Raw genomic sequence first — 24206 nt, 5'->3', positions numbered from 1 at the left:
GCGGGAGCACGCCGCTCGTCATTTCCGGCTCCCTGTCACTCCCGAGCTGGCGGCGGAGCGCGAGGCTGCAGGAGCGGAGCGTGAGTCATCGGCCCGGCGCCTCCCGCCCTCCCCTCCCCTCCCCTCCCCTGCCCCCGGCCCGGCGGCCGGTCCGAGGCCGGCGCGGCCTCCTCGGGCCCCGGGCGGGGCGATGGCGCTGCCCCCGAGGGGCGGCCTCCGGGGGCGGGATTCCCTCGAGGGCCCCGCGGCGGCTCCGGGGCCACGCGGCGGCGCGCCCGGCGCGGGCTTCCTCCCTCTGCCCCCGGGCCGCCCGGGCGGGGGTGCGGGGGAGCTGGGGCACGCGGGGTCGGGGGGCGCCGGCTCGGGAGGGGGCAGGGGCAGGGACGCGCCGAGGAGAGAAGGAGAAAATGGCGCTGGGAGCTGGTCCCTCCCTCCCCCTCCCGCCAGCCGGCCCACCCCGCCGCCCCCTCCCCTCCCCTCCCCCGCCGCGGCCCCGGCCGCTACCCCCGCCGCCACCCCCGCCGCGGCCGGCCTCCTCCCCGGGCTCCCGGCCTGCAGCTCCCCCGCGCCCGCTCCCGGGCCCTTCCTGCTGATTTTCCTGATTGAGCTCCATCTTCCTCCTCCTCCTCCTCCTCCCCTCCCCCGCTCCCATCCATCCATCCTGAAAGACAAGACACCTTTCTTCCCTTGCTGCACGCACGCGTTGTGTAACCAGTCCGGGCAAACCTTCCTTCCTCTCCTTAAATCAGGGACATTTTTCTTGTTGGATGGATTTAAGAAAAAATGCTTAGTTTCTTTCTTGGAGAAATGCTGCCTTGACAGAATGAACATACATATATACATACATTATATATATTAAGGCTTTGGTTATTTTAAGGTGGCTTTCTTTACCATTTGGTGGTTCTTAATCTAAACTCTGTTGTGCCGTTTTGAGATAAGACCGGAGGTGATGGTTATTAAATATCCTCCAGGGAAGTGTTTATTAAAGGTGTTGGGTGAGGTCAGACCTTGAAAGTTAAATGAATTGAAATGGCTTCTATTTAATAAATAGTATTTCATCCTCCCAGAGTATTGACTTCTAGGGCAGAAAATTGAGGTCAGTTTTATTGACAGCTGATTTAAGATGATGGCAAATAGTGTTTTAAGTTTATTAAAGTAGGTAATAACCAACAATGAACCATCATCCTGTCTTTTTTTTACTCCTCTCCTTCGAGATTTTAACAGTCAAAATTGAAAGAATTATCCTGAGGCTTATGGTGTACTTTTGAAGTAAGCTGCTAGTGGAAGATGTCCCACTTTTTTATTTTTACCTTGACCTAATATGGTATAAATTGAAGCTTAGAGTGCATTTTCAATTGTAAACATCTGATTACTGATGATTGATTTGAGGAAGGAATTGAAGATGTTTGCATTACATTTGATTTTCTAAAAAAGAAATGAGAGGTATCTGAAATTCAGTTTGGTTTGTACCAATAAGGTTATCCTGAATTAAGATTGAAAGTGTCAAGGTCAATGTAAAGCGTTTTCAAAGGGTAGGAATATTTTGAAATGGGTGTGACATAGTTGGAAATTGTTCTGGTTTATTATATAGTCTTAGGAACTAACTGATTTCTTAAAACTCTGTGAATTGTGAAAAGCTATAATTAGTACAGGGTTACCACTAGGTATGAAAAGAAAAGTGACAGATTTACGTTAATTACTAGATAATGTTTTGTCTTAATGCTCTATGAAAATTAGGAATATGTTAATAAAACTTGTGAAATAGTATGACAACTGTATCTGCATCTATAAAGCCAGTAGACTCTTAGCCCACTCTCTTGCTCAGAATCTTTTAATGGTTCATCACTGTCTTCAGCTTGGCATACTAGGACCTACTGCTCTAGGTAGATTCAACCTAATTTTCCTACTGCTACCTTAAGATGAAATCAAGTCAAATGACCTGCTTTTTCCAGAACCACCCCGGATATCTTGCACATTTCAGAGTGCCAGGCCTGGCCGGCAGGAATACCTGAGTTCAGCTCCAGCCTGAGTCATTAGCTTTGTAACTCTAGGTAAGTCACTTTCGCCTTTGCCTGCCTCAATTTCCTCAATTGTAAAATGGGTTAATCAAAAGCTCTTCCTTCCTCCCAGAGTGGATCAAATGAGACAATAACTGTAAAGTACCTCACCCATGGTAGTACCTTACTAAATGATTTTTTTTTTGAACTTGTTCCCTTGACTGTTCCCATGAACACTGTATTTTACACTTTAAGAACCTCTAGCTATCTATTTCATGAAGCTTTTCAAGACATCTTGTCCAATTGTATATAATCTTTCTTTTGCTCTGTTTCTATAGCAATTTGAGCTACAATGTTAGAACTGGAAAGGACCTTAGGCAACATCCATCAGTCAACAAATATTTATGGAGTGCTCACTATATACTCAGCCCCACAGAAATGACTTGCCTTTATGTTACAGAGAGGTTATTTTCAAAACTTTTTCTTAAAAAAGGTTAGCATTTATAGAGCACTGCAAGATTTATAAAGCACTTTAAAAAGATCTTTTTTTTTTCCCTCATAACAACTTTGAGAGATAAGTATGATTATTACCCCCATTTTACAGATGAGGAAACGGGAAAATACAGGTGGGGTAGGTGACTTACCCAGCTAGTGGCATTTTGAACTCAACTTCTCCTGACTCCTAGGTCAGTGCTGCTCTGTGCACCTTGCCAGCCAGCAAACTGCAGATTAGAGTGGGCTTTACATCTGACCACCCTGTGTTCTGTGGTGCCCGTCATATGCTCTTTTTTATTGTAATTATTTGTGTGCTTGTCATCTCTCCCTACTACATGCTCTTTTCCCTCTTTCTTCTCCTTGATGATTTCTTCGAAGGCACAGCTGTCATGCCAGTTCTTCACAAGAACATTTTGCACATAGTAGGCACTCAATTTGTTGATTGAAATTATGTAATATACTATACAGTGATTAATCCTGAAATTCAAATGCTTTTTCTGATCCTTCTATCTTTCCTTAACAAGTATCTTACTGATGTGCTCTTTACTATCCTAGTGGGAAGTAGGACAGCAGAGCCCAACTGAGTAACTCAGTTATTTTGTTCCAGCTTCATACTATTTACTACCAACCTCCCTTCTTTTATGCTGTTTTCAAAAACCTTGCTCCTTTTCCCCATTTCCACTATTACCATCCTGGTACAAAGCACTTATTTACACCCATCTGGACTATTGCAGAAACCTCCTACAGGTTTTTCTGCCTTCATTCTCTTTTCTTTAATCTTATCTTCTAAACTTTATTATTCCTAGTCTGTGTGGTTCCTTGAATTGCCTATTGAGTTTAGACTTCTTTGGCATTCAAGGTATTGTTCAATTTGATGTCCTCTCTATTTTGCAACATTATCTGGTACTGTTGCCCCTTTTAAATGTTCCAGATGCTATTTCTTTCATTGTTTTCCCTGATAATCAAGAATCTTTTCTTTTGTATCCATCATAGCGTTTTGTTTTGTAATGTGTATATAATAGGATGATAGATTTTGTATCTATCCTAGCATTGTTTTGTAATGTTATGTGTATATAATAGGATGATAGATTTAGAACTGAGAGGAGACCTTTTATAAGTCGAGGATCCCAAGCAGTAAATTACTCAAGGTGGTAAGTGGCAAAACCAATATTTGAATCCACTCCTTTGGTGGTTCCAAATCTAGCTCTCTCCATTGTACCACACTATAGTACATGTAACCTCTTCCTCTTTTCCCTCATCTCCTAATAGGGTAGAGGTCTTGTCTTTAAATTTTTTTTAACCTCTCAATAATTGCTTAAAATTTGTTAAATTAAGTTGAATAAGAAGTTCAGAAAAATCCAGGAGCATGGAGGAAAATTGAGGTGTTTGTATTTCATTTCCCTCTTTGCTCCCCCTGACTTGAGGATACTTTTTTCACTTGATAATTGGCTGCTGTATTCTTGTTTCTTTTAGTTCACAGACCGGAAGTTTGCTGTCTAGCAACGCACTTATTATAGTCCTCCTATTACTAGAGATCGACTAATAACCTCACACTCAGTTTGTACTTGAAACGTACATGATCTGTGACTCTTCCACGGCATGAAAGTGATTTGAATACATTTAAAATTAACTTGTGTGACTATTGACAGTATGTTTTCTTTCTAGAATGCCCAAATCAAAGGAACTTGTTTCTTCAAGCTCATCTGGGAGTGATTCTGACAGCGAAATTGACAAAAAGGTGATGATTTGTAACAGTTCATTTGCATAATAGCAATGTGGTATATCTGCCTAGAAGTGGTATGCTGTGCTTCCTTTTTTGTACCTTAAGATGTAGTTCTTATTTTAGAATTAGAAGTGATCTTCAAGTCCAGTGTACTCCTCTTAGTTTACATATGAGCCAGTGACTTTCAAAAACCCACAAAAGGTAGAATGTGGGAGAGCTAAGGTCTTTCTGACTTAACTTACAATACTAAAGGATATCTCTAAAGGAAAATGGATTAAGAATGGGTCAAAACCACTGTTGACTTTGATTCTAAGCCTTAGGAAATCATTTTCTTGTACTCTAGAGAATGTTGGGATCTACCAGAATGAATGTCAAAAAGGTCTGTGATTTTATTAGTGTGGGAACAAATCACTGCCTTTATTTCTTTAACATTAGAATTCTTAGAGAATTGCCTGAGGCCATGATTACAGGGCTGGAAAATGTCAGATTGTCCTGTCTTCCTTTACTCTTTGAAGTTAAGCATTCTGTCCTTTCCAGCATATTGCCTGTATTTAGTAATGATTGCAAAATGTCCTTGAGCCCTGTACCCTTTGGTTGATTAGCTACTTTTAACCACCACTTTCAAGCTATTGTTGAACATTATTTTGCTTATAAGACTTAACTGAATTTTATATTTAATACACTTTACATTGTGTGCAGCTTGAATAGAACTATTTACTTGTAAATGTGATAGATTAGATCAAGTTTTCCAGTAACCATGCTCCTTCCTTAGTTAACTACTAGATAAGTCAAATATTTTTTTCTAAACTTATATTAGTTTATCTAATTGGGATCTTTTTAGCTGCCAATTTTTTTCTGAAAGCATTTCATTTCCAGCAGAGGTAACCTGACTGAACTTGTTTGTGGTATCCTGTAAGCACATGAAATACATATACTTATATATTTTTACTTCCATTTTTTTTGAAAAGTGGAAGAATTTTGGGAAAGTTGTATTTAGTTATTTATAGACTTGAAAAAATACTAGAAATTTATTCACCTTAAATGAAGTTTTGATATCTAAGAATATGAATAAAGAAGAAAACACTTGATTTGACTAAAATCTTAAATTTGCTCAACAATAGGCTTCTGTGTTATGAGCTAATTTTAACTATTTAGATTTAAATGGTACTAAAATCCTGACTAGGTTTCACTTTAATCCATTAAAGGTTTTTAGTTTTCTTGTTGAGTTAATTTTAGCTCTTCAGATCCTAAATGATACTATAATTGTTTCACCATAATTCATTGAACCTTTTTAGTTTCCTCCTTTTAGTTTTCTTTAGCCATATCCAATAAAATGCTAATGTAATTTTATTCATATATTGAGAGTCAATATGGTTTTAGTGGATATGGGTCAAGGAACTAGTTTTATGTACTCTAGTCTTACCTCTCTGATGTAGTGACTATGTAACATTTCCGTACTTTTATGCTGTAAGACTGTAAGTTGCAGAAGAGTTTCATTCCTGTTGATAGAAGTTGTTCCCTTACTAAGAATTCCCAATACCAGTGAAATCTTACAGGCCTAGTTTCTCCTGCATGCTCAAAAAAAGGTATTCCCCCCCCCCCCCCCCCCCCCACTGAAGGATCATGACTGCCCTCTACTGATTCAGGGAAGGACTTTTGTTAAATACTATTAGGGCTGTTTGGTTAATCTTCAGAACAAGACTATTTTAAGAAAGCTTTTAATATAGCTTTGAAAAATGCCATTATTATTTTGATAGTTTCCACAATATTACTTTATAAATTACTCATTAATATTTATCTACCGTAAATTCCCAAGATGTTAATTTTAAGGGCTCAGCACAAAATATCTCTTGATTTTGTTCTATTCAGTGTATGAAAGGAATATTAATTGCTTTCTTTAGTTTATATGCTATATTGTGTGTTTTCCTTTATATGATGTGTGACTTCCTTTATGATATTAATAACTAAATATAACTTAATGAGTCACAAATTCCAACCATGGTTTTAGCCTTTACTCAAACTGTATTGGCAATAGTGATTTCAGAGCACTTGATGATGAATATCTCCTACCTTTGAGTGGAGATGATCAACTGTCACAATTGGCCAGTGGACAAATGTGCTGATTGTTTTTTGCTTGACTCTTCTTATGAGGGGTCTTATTATCTTATAGGAAGTCATTGGAAAAATTGTAGTGCTCTTAAAGAAAAGATAATATGTATGTAATACTTTTAAACAGGGGGGAAGAAAAACCTACTCATTTTGGTTATATCAGTTGTGGAATCATATTCAACTTAAAAATATATTTCCTATTTATCTATTTTGACCATATTTAAAATTTTTATTTTAAGGCAAAGAGAAAAAAGCAAGCTCTTCCAGAAAAACCCATAAAGAAGCAAAAGACAGGAGAAAGTTCTAAAGCACCAGCTTCATCCAAGCAAAGCAGCAGCAGCCGAGATGATCATATGTTCCAGGTAAAGATAACAGTAATGTATTCTTAGAATCAGAATAGTTCCTATATGTTTTGGTGCTAAAGATCTTGAAATTAAAGGGAAGTAAAAAGTATGCTTGATTTGGAGTGACTGGTATTCACTACTCTGTAAAATTAGGGTAAGTCATCGGATAAGACACTTTACCCTTATGAAATGAAGAGTTTGGTTTTCGGGGCTTCCCTGCCCTATCTAAATCTGATCCTATGTCTTGTATAGCCATCATCATTGTTTTTAGTCAAAACGATGCAACATTTCATGAAATAGTTGTTTGAACAGCATTGAAAATTATCCTAGAATAATATCCTGGAGTATTGTGACCGAAGGTGTATGTATATTGCCTGATTTAAAAAATACTATGTCAAACAGCTAGATGGTGGTTCCTATAATAGAAATAAAATGGATAAATAATTTGTGGGCTAGTATTAATCTATTTTTTTTAAGGTTTTCTAAGGCAATGGGGTTAAGTGGCTTGCTGAAGGCCACACAGCTAGGTAATTATTAAGTGTCTGAGCCTGGATTTGAACTCGGGTCCTCCTGACTCCAGGGCTGGTCCTCTATCCACTGCCCACCTAGCTGCCTCTCCATTACATTATTCCCTCTATCATGAGTTTTTGAGATTCAGTCAAATAGACCTTCTCTTGGTTCTTTGTTTATATTACTGGCCATTCCCCAGTGCTTAGAATCCATTCTTTCCTTAGCCTCTTCTTCATAGAATCTCTGTTATTTCAGTCACAAACTCAAGCATCATCTTCTATATAAACCTTTTCCTGATACCCTCAATGTAAGTACCCTTCCTTCCAAAATTTATTTTTCTGTTTTGAATTTATTCTTTTTATAAGCACTTGTCCTCTCTTTTAGAATGTAAACACCGCAAAAGTAGAGATTATTTTTGTTCTTTGTAGTTGAATCCCCCACTAGGTGCTTAATAAATAATTTGATTTATACACCTAGAAAGAAGAAATTTTTTTTTGTTTGTTTTTGCAAGACAATGGAGTTAAGTGTCTTGCCCGTGGTTACAAAGCTAAGTAAGTATTAAGTGTCTGAGACTTAATTTGAACTCAGATCCTCTTGACTCCAGGGTCAGTGCTCTATCCACTGTGCCACCTACCTGCCCCAGAAGAAAAGAATCTTAAAGGTGATGGATGATGAATCAGAGTTGTCATTTTTAAAGCAGTTCTCTTTTGCATTACTGTAATCAGACTTTGCATTACCATAACTTTGTTTCAGTTCTGCTTATTTTTTGGTTTCTTCAACTTTATAGTATTTATTACTTATAGTATACAGCAGGATATTCTCTATTAGAATAAATAAGTTGTAGCTGAAATGTAGATTTTGGGAATCATGGATGAAAGTGGGAACCCTAAGACTGGATGAGCTCTCTGAAGAAGTAAAGATAGAGAGGTGTAAGAGGGTATGTACTAAGGCTTCTATAAAACTTTATAGCCAATAGGTAGAAGGTAGAAGAGCAAAGAAGACACAGATTGAGAGAGAAGGAAATGTGGGGGGTATTATCACAGGATAAGAAAAATGAGTTTCAAGTGGGAGATAGTTATCAGGTATATTAGAAAGTAATGGATGACCTTTCTGTAGTGCTGTAAAGTTTTCAAAACACTTTACATATATTAACACCCTTGATCATCACATCTGCCTTGTGAAATAATTGTTAGCAATAATACTGTTGCCATTTTACACATGAGACAACCTGATAAGAGACATTAAATGATTGATCCATACTTAAGCAAGGAGTATGGATCTAAAAATGAAGTTTTTAATCCAGGTGTCTCCAGACTCCCAGGTATTAAGGCTAGCTCTCCAAAAGATGAGAGGAATTAAAGATTCAGAAAAGGTGATTGGCAAGAAAAGGAGTTCTTTAGTGACTGAAAGAATTTTGGTTGTCCTGAAAGACAATTTAATGACCAGGAGAAAGATTACCACTGTTACTCTCTCAACCCCCGAAAAAAGTTTGTTCTAGAGGAGTAAAATAACAATATTAAATTATATCTAGAGAGAATTTTCTCTTAGGTACAAATAAGGTCTTTATGACTATAAAGTTTATTAAAGTAAAATGTTGTTAGTCAAAAGTTTTATTATAGGATTTAATTCACTGAAGTAGTCTTGTAAAAAAGAAATCCTTCTCTAATGACTTAGAATCCTGTCTTTAGGGAAAAGTAAATATTCAATGAGTTAGGTTCACTTTGTGAAGTTGAAGACAGTTATTGGGGATGCTTTTTGTGTGTTGGGAGGACTTGGGGTTGAGAAAGTGTTCTTCATATTTTTCCTCCTTTTCAGCCTATGAGCAAAGAGTAAAAATAGGTTACCTTGTAGGCCTGAACTTTAGGAATATGCTTTGTGAGATTATGCAATACTTATATTCAATTTAGAATAAAAGTAATTCTTCCTTTTTTGCTAATCTAATCTATATGTAGAGGACCTATGTGTCAGAGAGGGAGTATAGAATAAAGGCATCTAGAAAAAGGTAGGGATTGGGGATACATTCTTCCAGTGTAATGACACTTGAAAATACTTGATGTTAATAAAAATTTTCCATTTGGATGTTGAAAAAGTAGTATCAGAACTCTTGTACTTGATATTTGTTTAGTAAATGTAAAAAAATACTCTTAACACATTTGCTAGTAGATATCAGATATCTATTTAGCACCTACTGTAGTTCAGTCCTTATATTAGGGGTTGGGAGTACAAATATAAAAAATGAAACAGTCCCTGCAATGAACTTATAATGATGGAGAGAAGTAGTACATGTAAAATATATTCACCATAAAGTTAATAAATGCAAATAATATACAGAAGTAGTTTAGGAAAGAAGTGGTTTGGAAAGAGGTCTCTAATCTCTAGGGAGGTATTATCAGGAATAGCTTCATATAACAGATGGTGTCTGAGTAGAATGTTCAAGAAGAATAGGGACCCTGAGGCAGAGGTAAGGAGTGCATTCAGGCATGGGAAAATGGCCAGTGAAAAGATACAGAGATGGAAGATGAAGCATTGTATATGAGGAACAGGAAGATGACAATCAGTTTAGATGAGTCACAGGTTCCAGAAGGGGAATAAATGTCCAGTGATTTCAAAAGTCAATTTGGGGGTTAGATTTTTTTTTTTTAAGGATTTTGAGAGGCAAATGGGGTTAAGTGGCTTGCCCAAGGCCACACAGCTAGGTAATCATTAAGCGCCTGAGACTGGATTTGAACTCAGATACTCCTGACTCCTGGGCTGGTGCTATATCCACTGTCACCTAGCCACCCCCTGGGGGTGAGATTTTAAGACTTTAAAAACTAAATAGAAAAATTTGCATCTTTATCCTAGGAATTCATTGGAGTTAGTTGGATTGAAGAATCATATGGTCAGATTTGTACTTAAGGAAAACCACTTTGACAGAGCCATGTAATATAAATACTACATGGGGAGGGATTTGAGAGGCAGGGTGATTACAGCAATCTTAAGTGAGAGAGGATAAGGATCTGAATTCAAGTAGTATCTGTGTGGAGAGAAGGGGTCAGATGTGATAGATGTTGTGACAGAATTTGGTAATAATAAGGGAGGGTGAGGTGTTACAGAATAATGAAGTTATGAACCTGGGAGACTAGGAGGATGGTGGTGTCTTCAACAGAAAATGAAGAGAAGAGGAAGAGGAGAAGGTTTGGGGGAAAGGATAATGGATTCAGTTTTAGACATCTTGAATTTTAAGATGACCCCAAGATAGTTTTGGGTATATGGTTCAGGAGAAAAATTGGGACTGATTCTATAGATCTGGGGAATCATTTGCAGAGGGGATAAACTTGTGTAAACCTAGGAGGTGAACAAGAGACTGTCTAGGGAGAAGAGAAGAAAGAGGTCCTTGGGTAGAAGAGTACCTTCTGTAAGGGGGCATGATATTAATGATGTACCAGCCAAGGGAAGTGAGAAAGAGAGCCAACAGAAGAATCAGGAGAAGAGAGAGTAAGTGTCACAAAACTCAGAAGGGCAGAGACTCTTTAGTAGGCATGGGTGGTCAGCAGTGTCAGATTCAACTGATAAGAATTAGGACTTGATCATCTGCCTTAGATAATTAGGAGATAATTGGTACCTTTGGAGAGAACAGTTTAGTTGAGTGCCCAGATATTATTTTAGGATAACAGGGTTGTAAATTTAGAGCTGGAAAGGATGTTAAAGGTCATTTGGTAACAGTTTTATGTTGAAGGGGACCAGTAATCATCTAATGTACCTGTCAAAATTTGAAGGAATCTTTTCATATGTACAAAGATTTTAACACGTCACCCATTGCTAATTAAATTTACAGATTTTTTTTCAGACATGTCTCCCTCATCCTGTACATGTGTAGCTGATGTTTTGTACTGAAGTTTACAATTTTACATTTATTCCCATTGGTTTTTCATCTTAACTAGATTTAGCTCAGTGTTATAACTTCTCGAGATCCTTTTGGATTCTGACTTCATTTATCCAGTATTAATTATTTCTTCCAGTTTTGGGTTAACATGAAAATTTGACAAGCATGGCAGTTGATATACAGGCGTGAGCTTTTGAATGAGAAGGTGAATGGGAGAGTTGTTGTGGAGAGAGAAATGATAAAACTTAGTAGCTTGTTAGGTATTTTAGATAATTTAGGAAAATGCTGACTTGAGGATGACCAAAAGATTTTAGTTCCTTAACAGAAATGGAGGGGTTTGGAAGATGATAGGATTTGATCAGAAAGTTATTAAGTTCCAATTTTAGACATGTTTGAGATAGTTTGGGAACAGATATACCTGTATAGGTGCCTTACTGAAAGAAAAAACTTGGTTAAATAGTTGACATGGATGGTAATTTTTGGATATGCCTCTACTATGGTCTCTGGATTCTGAAGGCTTATGCCACTGAGTGTAATCTCTGGAAAGTAGCAAACAATCTGGGAAAAGCTTTGGAAACAGGTTGGATCACAGTTTGTTGTGTGAGGACCCCACTGATTAAGTTTGGAAAGGTCCGTTGCTAGAAGATTGCCACCAAATAGTTTCTTTAACCATAGTAATTAATAAAATTATCTCTAAGGTGTGAAAGAGGATTGAGTAATTTATGTCATCCAGGAAAATATATCCTGATCAAATGACTTCTAATCATCTTACAAGACTTCACTTGTGAAGGTGAATCTTCTTGACTCTAGGTCTAGCACTGTTTATTGTGCCTCCTAGTAGTCTTCTATTTGAAGTAAATGTGTTATATCCAGAAATGACAAATAAGGGAGTGGAGCCAAGATAGTGGTGTGAAGGCAGGAATTCCCGGAAACTTGTTCCCCCCCAAACTCCAAAAGCCATCAAATTGACTCTAGCCAAAATTTAGAGGGGACAAAACCCATAGAAAGATTGAGTGATACAATTTCCCAGTCCAAGACAACTTAGAACCTCCAACGGGAAAGGTCTGTTTTACCAGGACCAGGGTTTGGGGCGGGGGGAAGCCACAGCTGCAGTGCAGCGCAGCTCAGGGATCACTGGGAACAGCTTTGAAGGGGTGGTGAGAGAAAACTCTGCTACACCAGAGTGAGTGTGGAGTGAGCAGGCCTCAGAGCAGTTCTGTGGTGAGAACCTGCAGTGAGAATCAGGGAAGTCAGTCTGTACCTCCAGAGTGCAGTCCACAATCGGTAAGGGGGTCAGGGGAGACTGCAGAAATCCCTCTTCTCTCCCTGGGGCAGGATTCTGTCACTTTGCCCACACTCCGATCCAGGTTGCAGTTTGGGCTTCCATATTATGATAGCTGAGAAGGGATTCTCCTGTGGTCATCCATATATTAAAGCACAGGCAAGAAAGCAGTCAGAGCCTCTTATAAGACCTTGGAGGAATTGAGAACCCTGTGGTGTTCCCCCCCCCCCCCCCCCAAAGCCTCAGAAGTCAGTAAATCGGTTATAGGCTGAGGAAATGAGCAAACAAAGAAAAGAATCTGACCAAAGAAGATTACTTTGGTCCCATGGAAGATTCAGAAGATGACAAAATTGAAGTTTCTCTACCCAAAGCCTCCAAGAGAAATAGAAAATGGGCTCAGGCTATGGATGAGTTCAAAAATGATTTTGAAAACAAGGGAGGTAGAGGAAAAATTGAGAGGAGAAATGAGAGTGATACAGATTAATCATGAAAACCAAATCAACAGCTTGGTGAGAGAAATACAAAAAAAAATCCTGAAGAAAATAATATGTTAAAAACCAGTTTAGGTCAAATGGAAATGGGGACTTGGTGATAGAAGCGAGGGAAGATAGTGGGGGAGGGTACTCAGATACAACACACTTCTGAGCAGGAACAGGGTGAAAGGAGAGAGAGAATAGAATAAATGAGAATGGGAAGGAATAATGTGGAGTGCAATAGCCACTGTGGGAAAAAATAATGAAGCAACTTCTTTGGTGGACTTCTGATAAAGAAGGCAACTCATCCCAGAGATAGAGCCATTAGAATCTGAACACAGACTGAAGTATGTTTTTTTCTCACCTCCTTTTGGGGGGGGAGGGGTTTATATTTACTCTCATAACAAGATTATTGTAATAATATAAAATAATTGAGCCAAAAATGACAAATAATGTTTTATTGGATCCAAGGCACAGTGTTTAACATCACAGTAATTCAAATTTTATCCTCCAACTACTGATGCCAAAGAGGCCAGTATTGATAAGTGCTATGAAGACCTACCATATCATCTAGAAATGACACCAGAAATAATAGAATGGAATGATAGACATGTTTGGCTTTGGAGTACAAAATGAATATTCTGCCTGCATAATGAGAAGACAAGACTCCATGGAAAAGATGTTGATATTGTGAAAGATTGAAGGCAAAAGGAAAAGGGGATGGCAGAGGATGAGATGAGTAAATACATTGAGGGTGGATCTATGAAATGGTCTAAGCATTTTGAATACCAGTTTGAAGTTTTGCACATAAAGTGATTACTATAAAGAAACCATCAATGAGAAGGAAGTCCTCATTTAATACCAAAATATTTATCACAGCATTTTTTTGTGATAGCAAAGAATTGGAAACAAGATAAATGCTCATTGATTATGGAATGGCTAATCATGTGTGGTTTTTGAATGTATAGAATATTACTATACAGTTAGAAATGATGGAAAGCATGGAAAGTTCTATGAATTAATTTGAAACAAGTAGAATGAAGAAAACCACAATTACAGCAATGTTAAATAGTTCCACAGTGTGAATGTAGTAGAATTTTAAAGATCAAGAATAACTTGAATGACGTTGTATGAGGGGAAACTCAGAACTTATTCCTTCATAGAAATGGGTGGTTTACAGGTGTTAACATTGTAAATGTTTTTGAACTTTTAAGTTGTGCTGATTTTTTTTTAATATTATGTGTTATTTGGGGTGACTTTTTTTTTTAAAGATTTTTATTTATTTTGAGTTTTAGAATTTTTCCCCATTCTTGCTTCCCCCTCCTACCCCCCCCCCCCCCCCCCACAGAAGGCATTCTATTAGTCTTTACATTGCCATGGTATGATCCAACTTGAATGTCATGAGAGAAAAAACATATCCTTAAGGAAGAAAAAATAAAGTATAAGAGATGGCAAAATTACATAATAAGATAGTGGTTTTTTTTTTTCCTAAATTGAAGGTAATAGTCTTTGGTCTTTGTTCAAACTCCACAATTCTTTCTCTGGATACAGATGATATTCTCCATTGCAGATAGCCAAAATTGTGCCTGATTGTTGCACTGATGGAATGAGCAAGTCAATTGTTTGACCATCAGCTCCACGTTGCTGTTAAGGGTATATAATGTTCTTCTGGTTCTGCTCATCTCGCTCAGCATCAATTCATGCAAATCCTTCCAGGCTTCCATGAATTCCCATCGCTCCTGGTTTCTTTTTTTTTCTTTTTTTAAATGAAAGATTTTATTTATTTTGAGTTTTATGATTTTCCCCCTAATCTTACTTCCCTCCCTCCAACAGAAGGCAATTTGTCAGTCTTTACATTGTTTCCATGGTATACATTGATCCAAATTGAGTGAGATGAGAGAGAAATCATATTGGGATGACTTTCTAAGAGGGAATTGAAGGGAATGCAGAGGATAACTATAATGGTTAAAGAAACAAAAGACATCAATAAAATTTATTTTTAAAAACCGGGATTTGTTTCTAAATTTATTAATTCTAGTTTTCTAAGGGTTTATCTTTTTTCCTATTTTTTGAAATATATGGAACATTTTTAAGATAAATTTTATTGAATTTTATTATGTAGATAACTTTGACATTATTGAGAACAGTAGTCATAAGATTTTTCGTAACCAAATAATAGAATCAGTTTTCGGTGAAATATTCAATGAATAATGTGATTTAAATTTGTATACAACTTATCACATTAATATTTATAGGAATATTTAATGACCTTATTTTATTTGCAGATTGGAAAAATGAGATATGTCAGTGTTCGGGACTTTAAAGGAAAAGTCCTAATTGATATTAGAGAATACTGGATGGATCAGGAAGGTGAAATGAAACCTGGTAGAAAAGGTGAGTTTTTCCTTTGAAAAATAATTGAATGTGGGAATCGTTACAGTGGAACTCTATATGTACCTAAAGTCCACAAAATATAGAATATAAAGGGTTGTCTCTATTATTTGACTAAAACCTAATTTCTCTGATTTCTCATTAAGAGCTTTATTATTAATGAAAGTTAAGGGGCAGCTAGGTGGCGCAGTGGATAAACCACTGGCCTTGGAGTCAGGAGTACCTGGGTTCAAATCCGGTCTCAGACACTTAATAATTACCTAGCTGTGTGGCCTTGGGCAAGCCACTTAACCCCATTTGCCTTGCAAAAACCTAAAAAACAAAACAAAAGTTAAGTAAATCTCCTCGGAGGTAGGGTGACCTTAATTTCTTTTAGGCTTATACCAATGGCTTCTCCTGTGTCATGACAGTTACTTCAATATTGGAAAGACTTCAGTTATTGTTATCAAATAAGCCCATCACCAGAAAGTTGATTAAAAAGTGATTGAAGTTTTTGACCACAGAAACTTATGAAATTATCTACTAAATTTTGGAGGAAATATGAATAATAAGGGGAAAGAATACTTTTACTAATGAAATTCTAAGAATGATGAGATTAACTTTTATTCTGTTATTCCCAACCACCTTTGTGTATATGTTCCAAGTTGGAAGTTTTAAAAAACATAGTCTGTTATTGCACAGATTTAAAAACAATTTATTTTCATGTAAGTTTAATTTTATTATTCATAGTTCAAAGAACTTCCAGAATGTTTCCTTACTTTAAACACAACAGGTTGAGATTTTAATTATTTTTGATTTAAGTTATTTCATAGCACTCCTCTGTCTTTGATCTGTAAGATAAATTAATTGTTACTATTTATCCCTATCCCTTATCTTTTCCCTTTTCATCTTGTCTCACCTTTGTTTTATTGAAATCTTTTTTTGTTCAAGAAGCATTTGTTGAGTCCTTACTTTATTGAGTCCCATATTAGGTACTACAAAAGAAAGAGAAGACTTAAATCTTTTTTCCTCTTGAGTTAGCAAAATAGTTTTCAGTTAAATAAACAGAACAAATGTCTGAGAAAAACATGGTCTCCATCTTTGACAGTAATAAACATTCATATGCTTCTTACTGCTTTAAAATTTACAAAGCACTTTTTTTGAAATATGCCTTTGAAGTCGTGTTTGTTATAGATGAGGAAACAACTTCAGAGAGGTTATTAAGCTCCAGAAGTCGAGATTCAAATCCAGGGATCATCTGACTGTAAGACTCTTATGGCCTGTTAAATTGTTAATGGGGGTGTAAGACAGAAACAGAAATTACTACAACATTTATAATTGCAAAAGTTCATTAAGGTGCAGAACAAAGTTTTTTGTGCGGCTTAAGGACAGGAGAAGGGGCCCATCATTCCTTGCTAGTGGATGAAATTCGGAGCCGGTTTTGTGGAGGAAGTAGTTTATTACTTAGTCTTGAATGGATGTTGAATAAGAATGCAGTAGGTTAAATTGAAGAGAAGAGGACATGGCAGGCATAGGAAATTAATAATCAACTTTTATGTAGTTTCAAAGTTTAATCACATTTAATTTTTCACAGTGACTTTGGGAGGTAGGTATTGTTTTTCCCATTTTACTGTAGGAGAAACTGAGACTGAAGTTAATTGCCTTCCTTGCCCAGGGACTCATAGATAGTAAGTTTCTATGGTTGTATTTGAACTCAGGTCTTTCTGACTTGCTAATCTATTGTATTCTGTTCATTATAGTGCAGCATATGGATCACAAGTATAAAACTGGCAAAGTTTAGATTGTTTTAAGGGAAAGAGGAAATATGTTAGTTTGGTTGGTGAATAGAGTGGATGGAGGTAGGGAATAGTAAGAGATGGTTCTAGATTGAGGAAAGCCTTGATTGTCAGAGGAGTTTTTAAATGAAAAAAGGTACTGATTCTAGAGTGTTATAGCCTGTGTTCAAGACCCAGTTCTAACATGTGTGGCCTTGGATAAAATCTCTTCTGTGTTTTAACATTTTCATCTGTAAGATGAGAGTGTTGGAGCAAATAGTCCCTAAGGAATTATATGAAAATTGCCTTATGAGTAGTATGAAATATCGAACTTAGGAATGAATATCACCTTTATCTACCCATGAAAATTAGTCTGCCATTTGTATGAAGGATAATTGGGAGGAGGAAAAATTGAAGTGATAAAATCTATTAGGAGGCTATTGCCTTAACTTAAATAATTTGTGTTGAAGAATGGGGGCAATGGAAAGTAAAAAGAAGTAATAGTTAATGAGACTAATGGAGAAAGAATTGAGATGTCCTACTATGATTGGATATGAGAGATGAAGAAGAGAAAAGAATCTAGAAGGATTTTTTGGCTTCAGATTTGTGAAACAGTGAGTGGTGGTGCCAAAAAGAAAAATGATTAAAGGAACAAGTTTATGAGGTTATTTTTGTCCATAGTGATTTAGAAGTACCAGTGATAATGACATCCAGGTAGAGATTGGGTATAGGCAGGTACGAGATATGTTTGTCTGGGAGATTAAAAGAGAGATTTAGGCTGCAGATTTTTTGAGATTTGTCTGCATAGAAGGGGTAATACATAGAGAAGAGAATGCTTAAAAAAGAGAAGAGGGCCAAGGACAAGACTAGGGGAGAACTTAACCCTAAGAGGTTGGAAAGATAATGAAAGTCTTGATAAGAGGAGTGATTAGAGAGAGGTATAAAACCAATGGTGGTTGATGAATCTGAATCAAAAGTAAAAGTTAGTCTGAGTAGAAGTACTGCACACATCAAACTGAGAATCTTGACAAAGCAGCCACATGAACATATGGACTACCCTACCTTAAGACAAAATCCTGCTTATTTTTCCTATTCTTTTACCTCACTTCCCTGTCTTTTGGAGCATTGCACTTGTTTGTCCTCCCTCTTTATATAAAATTTCATTGTCTCATACAAGGTATTGTTAAATTTTATTGCTTTTTCTATAAAGATTTTATTAATTTTGAGTTTTGCAGTTTTTCCCCTAATCTTACTTCCCTCCTCCCACCCCCCACAGAAGGTATTTTGCCAGTCTTTACATTGTTTCCATGGTATACATACTGCTTTTTCTATAACATCTATTACCTTCTTTAAATTTTCTGTTCAGATCAAATCTTAAATATTGGTGTCTCATTTGCCTTTCCTCTTTCTGCTTTCAGCAGTAGTTCAACATGTTAGTCAAGTTTTTGCATTTCAGTTTTGTTATTCCTCTTGTGCATGCAGAAATCTCCAAAATTCATTTTTTTTCCTCCATGTACTCCTAGAATTAATATTGAAGGTTGAGAGTAAGATTGAAAAAGATATTTAATGAGTTTATAATCCAAATTTAAATGTGAATGATTATATAGATATAATAATTAATTGCACCTATAATGATATCTGTAAAAATATGATAGTTTGCCAGTGTACCACATTTTTATTGGCTTACCCTAACTTCTGGAGATGTGATAGCAAAAATGAAGTTTACTTAGTTTACATCTGTCTAGAGTGATTATTGATCCTTCATTTGTACTGGTAGGCTTTGTAGCCTCAAACTATTTGACTGTTTAATGAATTGTATAGTTTTCAGAAATACTACTTAATATATCCTGCATTTTGTGGTCTCCCTGCCTCAAATTAGCTTCATCAGAGATGCCCAAAGATTCCTGCTTAACACATCTGGAACTAAGTGATTCACCTAGGTTCCTATGGACCTTTGGAGAAAACCTTGCTCATTACTAGATTTGGTTGTTATTCAGCAGATCTGTGCATGCCTGCTTGATTGCTTATTTCCTGATGAGTGTGCTGTAGCTGGCGTATTATCATTTGCTCTTATTCCTTATTGAGATTGCATAAGGATTTGCTGAAAACTTGAAAAATTAGCTAGTCAATCAAAGTGGAGCTGATGTGAAAGAGCAATAATGATCTTGTTTGGCCTAACCAGAGACGACTCTGTGGAGAAATAAAATACAACATAGCAGTAATAGTTTTTTTTAAACTCTTAATATGGTAGTCAGGATTGGTAAATTAAAATTTAAATTGTGATGTTTCTGTTGTAAAGTTTCATTTGTCAAGATGTGTACTGAAAATAAATTTTAACTCTATTTTTAAAAAATGTGTTTTAGGTATTTCTTTAAATCCAGAGCAGTGGAGCCAGCTGAAGGAACAGATTTCTGATATTGATGATGCAGTAAGAAAACTGTAAAATCAGAGCCATATGAAAACCTGTACTGTTTTAGTTGTTTTAATCAGTCTTTTTACATTGGCTTTTGTTTTCTAAACTATTTGTTTTCCAAGCTATTGTATATTTGGATTGCAAAACAATTTGTAAGATGAATCCTTTTTTTTAAATGTGCATTAAAAGTGTATTCTGAGTGAAGCTAATTGTCTATACTTTATTAAAAAGGAATGCCTTGCATCTACCACCTGGTGTGAAATAAAATCAAGTAATAAAATCTAACTGTTGTGGCCTTTTTTGATCAGAAGTGTTGGTTACTGGTAAGGCCAATATTAACAATTTGTAGATTTTTTTAGTTTCAGCTCAACTAATGTTAAGGAGGCATAGGGATAGCATCAAATTTAACAATAAACATTTGAAAACTAGATTATGAAAACTAGAGCTTATCTTTTCTATTCAAAATATCCAAATAGCCAAAACTGATTTGATCTTTAACATTTTCCACTGTCAAAATTTTATTTCTTGCCCCCCCCCCCCTTTTTTTTTTCATTTTTTCCCTTAGGGTGGCTTGTCTTTTTGGAACTTAATTTCACTTCTTTCCCTTAATGATATAATGCCAGTATTTTAGGGACTTCAATGATATTGAAATACTATAGTATCACATTAAGTTATCAATTGTCAATTTAAACACTGTATATAGAAGCCTTAGATTGATTCTACTGTAAAAATACTGCTTTACATTTAAAAGAGAGCACTGCTTGTATTTACTCTAATTACCCCAGAGTTCTGTGTAGTTATCAGTGTAGTTAGCAAGCCACCTTGTTTAGTCTGCAGAAAATCATGATGTGAACGTCTTAATTTGCCTTTACTTTTGAAAGATGTTTACAGATTTTAGAATGATGTCTGTAAAATCAGATATTATTATTAAATTACCTCAGACTAGGATTTAATAAAAATCCAAAAAGTTTACTGGTCCTAATTTTATTTTGGATACTGAGAGTGTGAATAGTATAGACTCTGCCATCTGAGAGTACGATTAGAATATAAACTTTGTCATCAGACAAATAAATATGCTTAACCATGTTTTATTATAGTAAGCTTTTATAAGAATAAGCTGATAACTTGTTTTCTATGGTTTCTCCCACATTAATCTGTTGGGAATAATACTGTTTTGGCCATGCACTTAAGTGCCAACATGCACCTAAGTGGATTTGACTACACCTAGCTTTTAGCCCTTTAACTATTGTGTCCAAAGAAGGAGGCACAGGGATGGTGAAATAGAAAATGGAATAGAAATGAAATAGGAAACTTTGGTAATGGACATAATAGCATCTAAGATCTGAAGAGGGCTTTGATAGGGGTGTGTGTGAAACCATGTAATACTTGTGAAAATCTTGTGTGTGTTATGAGTAGTTAGAAAAGTTTGGGAAACTAATGGTTATACAGCTTTGGATTGAAGGCAAATAGAGATAAGAATACTTATATTTTGAATGATCGAAATAATCACGTTTTTAGAATAGAATATACATTCAGGTAGAACAATGAAAAATAAGATTCCTTTACTGTGGTGGCACTTTAAGATCAATTCATATGACTATATGATTATGATTTACTCATGTATTGATTATTTCTTGAAGATCTTTTAAGAATAAATTCTTGTTGACAAAGTGAATTTGGATTTGGTAGCAAACCCCGAATGGCTACTGTCATTACCCAGCTTAAATATTTGATAGTGTTTCAATTAGTTTTCTGCAAATGCCTAGGAAACTCCACTCTTCCTATTAAGTGTATTCTTTGGATTTGCAGTCTAGAAAGCATTTTATAATAGAGTAATCAAGAGCTTAATTTTAAGACTATTTGACTAATGAATATAATTACTGATTCTTAATTGAAAGTTACTCTTTTTAAGTGAGATTTTGTACTTTTTAGATGAATTCTTATAGTAACTTGCATTACATTTTGATTAAGTACATACGTCGGGGTAATAAAAAAATTCTTGATATTTAATAGTACTTATAGACCAAAAGATTCAAATTGTATTCATCTAGAAAGAAATTATACTGAATTTTTGGAGGGAAGAGTTTAATCCTTGTAACTGAAATATGATTTAAAAGCATTGTTCCTTTCTGACTAACGAGAGTGAGATTTTAAAGCAAAGGACTTGAATTTGGTTGGTAGGGAATAACGAGATGGTAAATTTCAAAGCTTTAAATGGATTTGTAAGCTAACAATATACTTTACTATTGTAAAAATGGTGCTGAAATCCATCAGCAATCTAGGTGTTGAGCAGCTTGTTAAATACTTATATATATATATACACACACAAGTAGTTGCATTGATATTAGTAATAACGATATCTATTAAAACAGTACATCAAATAACACCCACTGAGTATTGAATATTAATTTTATTATCATTTGTGTGGATTAGGGTATTGGGACAAGTTAAAGAGAAGCATTTCTGTATTCATCATTCTTTAAAATAATCTCTTGACAAGTAAAGTTTGGCCCTGGAAGTAAGTATGATAATTAAAGAACTGATGTTTTGACATTTAGACCTCAGTAAGTTATATTATTTGTGTGCGAACCTGTTATTAATGTAATAAAAAGTTCCCTGATGCATTGTCCTTTTATGCTTTATAAGTACAAAACATCTTTTCAAGAAAACCACCTACTTTTTTGTTAGCTCTTGTAGATGTTCAACCTTTTTTAAAATAGAAGCAGTATTGTGCTATGGAGTTAGTTTTTTTTTCTCATCTGTACAATGAAGAGGTTTGGACTAGATATGACTATGAAATCCTTCTTAAATCTTATTTTATAATCTGGGTTCAATTTTGATTTCTAACAACTGTCCATGGAAAAAGTCTCTAAATCAGTTTTCTTGACTGTAAAATGGAGATAATAATAGTTTAATTCTGGTTGTGAGGAAAATGTTGGAGTATTTATATAAAAACTAAAGATATTTAGAAAAATTACAAGATTTTTTGACTGAGGAAAGACAAATATCTTTAAACTTATTCTAAATTGTAAGCGATTTTCTGAAATGTTACTTGCAGTCTGAAGTGTTTGAATAGTTACAAAACAACTGAAAGCAAACATGTCAGTTTTACTGAGTTTTTGGACAGTATTATGCATTATGCGTTGGTGGTATAAAATTTGGTATATGGTCCATAAAAGTGTTCAAAAGAATTAAGAGTTGAATATATCAAGTGGAAGACTGATAACTCAGAAATCACATTTGGAATTAGGTGATACAAAATGAAATCTTTGAATAAAATAAGTCAATTGACTGGTTGAATATACTACATGGTATATTTAGTGGTCCACACTGGCCTAATAGTCTATCTTCGATATACAGTATGATTTATATCTGGTAAACAAATGCCGATAGGATGGAAAATCATCTATGGAAAATGTAAATGCAATTTACATACAATGAATGTATGCTTGTACCATGTACTCCTTTTCAGGTATTTTTTCCGATAAAATGAGGTCCAGTAGAACTCTCAAAACGGAAAAATTGTTTTGAATAAAACATGAAGAGAATGCTGTCTCTAGGGGGTAAAAATAAATACATTAAAAATGTATAATTCTGGAAAACTAAAATCAATTTGTCAACCATTGTAGAATGTCTGTATGCTTTGGTATTGTCTGCCATGGAGATGTCCCTGAATATACTACTCCATTTGTGAATATCTTAAGTGTTGAAATAAAAATGAGAAATGTGCTGTTTATGTGATCCCATTTTGAGGGTTTTAAAATGAATGGATAAGATGTCTGTCTTTTTTATATTGTAAGTCCAATGAAATCTGTAGGCTGGTTTCTCATCTATCATCTCCCAAACCATGTAAATACTTAAGCTTTATGGAGCACTTCTTAGTTATTACCACTTCTTAGCTAAGTCTTGGGATCCCCTTGGGATATGCTTTTTATTACATAATTGACCTTTTTATTAATATTTTAAACTTATGTAATGTACATGTTTTCTATTTTTTCCTCAATTTTGTTGTTTAGGTACTGAAATTTCCCATTCAACTTCTTGATTCTAGGAACAAGGGAAGCCAGAATGCAGTTCATGCAATCTTCACCAGTGAATGCCTAAAGTTAGATACTTAACTGTTCAGTGCCATATTTATCCATCAGTAATTGCTTCTTTTTGGCTATGGGGAAATGTGTAGAGCTTTTTGGTGGGTAGTTACCCACTCTGGCCTGAATGCAAAAATGCAAGAATCAAGTTATTTCATGCTGTGAAGTTTTTTCTACACATCACCCCCCTGCCCCCCATCCCACCCAAGAAACCAAGGACACAAGAAATAATCTTTTGAAACAAAGTGTTAATGCTTATGAGTTTGTACTTTTCAAAACATCCCATTATCTGCTTTGAGTCTAGAGCAATGCTGTGAAGAAGAAAAATGGAGACAGTTCTGTATTCAAATCATGACCTAGATTAGTATTTACATGACCATAAGTCACAACTCGGTCTCAGTTTCCTTGTGTAAAATGGGAAATGCTATTTCCAATATGTATTGAACAGGTAGGAAAAGTATGAGCTTTGCTAACCTTAAGATCCCTCTGCAAATTATAAATAAACATCTCAATTTATATTTATTTTTCAATAATATCCATGGTTTTTAAAAACAAAGCTCTAGATTATAGTCATTTGTGTTTTCTTACAGATTTATTTTCCTCATTTAAAAAAAATGGTAAGAGAGCCATCTGGCATGTATATTTAGGTTTTTGCAAGGCAGATAGGGTTAAGTGGCTTGCCCAAGGCCACACAGCTAGGTAATTATTGTCTGAGACCGGATTTGAACCCAGTCCTCCTGACTCCAGGGCCGGTGCTTTATG

General features: G+C 35.8%; 1 protein-coding gene across 2 annotated transcripts; it reads left to right on the top strand.

The window, feature by feature from the left end:
• On the top strand, window positions 1–19560 carry SUB1 (SUB1 regulator of transcription). 2 transcript variants are annotated; one of them, XM_074208301.1, is made up of 6 exons: window positions 10–80; window positions 1953–2051; window positions 4158–4230; window positions 6564–6686; window positions 15084–15192; window positions 19307–19560. In XM_074208301.1, exons 3-6 carry the CDS (start codon window positions 4159–4161, stop codon window positions 19384–19386), a joined length of 384 nt encoding a protein of 127 aa, XP_074064402.1. In that variant the 5' UTR covers window positions 10–80; window positions 1953–2051; window position 4158; the 3' UTR covers window positions 19387–19560. The 2 variants fall into 2 exon arrangements, with proteins under 2 accessions (XP_074064403.1, XP_074064402.1); XM_074208302.1 differs by lacking the exon at window positions 1953–2051 and having other exon boundaries at window positions 1–80.
• Window positions 19561–24206: the final 4646 nt, after the last annotated feature.

This window comes from Macrotis lagotis, chromosome X, assembly GCF_037893015.1.
Source record: "Macrotis lagotis isolate mMagLag1 chromosome X, bilby.v1.9.chrom.fasta, whole genome shotgun sequence".
Lineage (NCBI taxonomy): Eukaryota > Metazoa > Chordata > Mammalia > Peramelemorphia > Peramelidae > Macrotis > Macrotis lagotis.
Note: the sequence above shows the minus strand (reverse complement) of the source record. Positions and strands in the feature narration are given on the sequence as shown.

Excerpts from the sequence above, each read along its gene's own strand:
- SUB1 (XM_074208302.1), top strand. The coding sequence starts at position 4,159 with ATGCCCAAATCAAAGGAACTTGTTTCTTCAAGCTCATCTGGGAGTGAT. Across the intron at positions 4,231-6,563 it reads ACAGCGAAATTGACAAAAAG|GCAAAGAGAAAAAAGCAAGC; the intron begins GTGATGATTTGT and ends TTTTATTTTAAG. Across the intron at positions 6,687-15,083 it reads GAGATGATCATATGTTCCAG|ATTGGAAAAATGAGATATGT; the intron begins GTAAAGATAACA and ends TTTTATTTGCAG.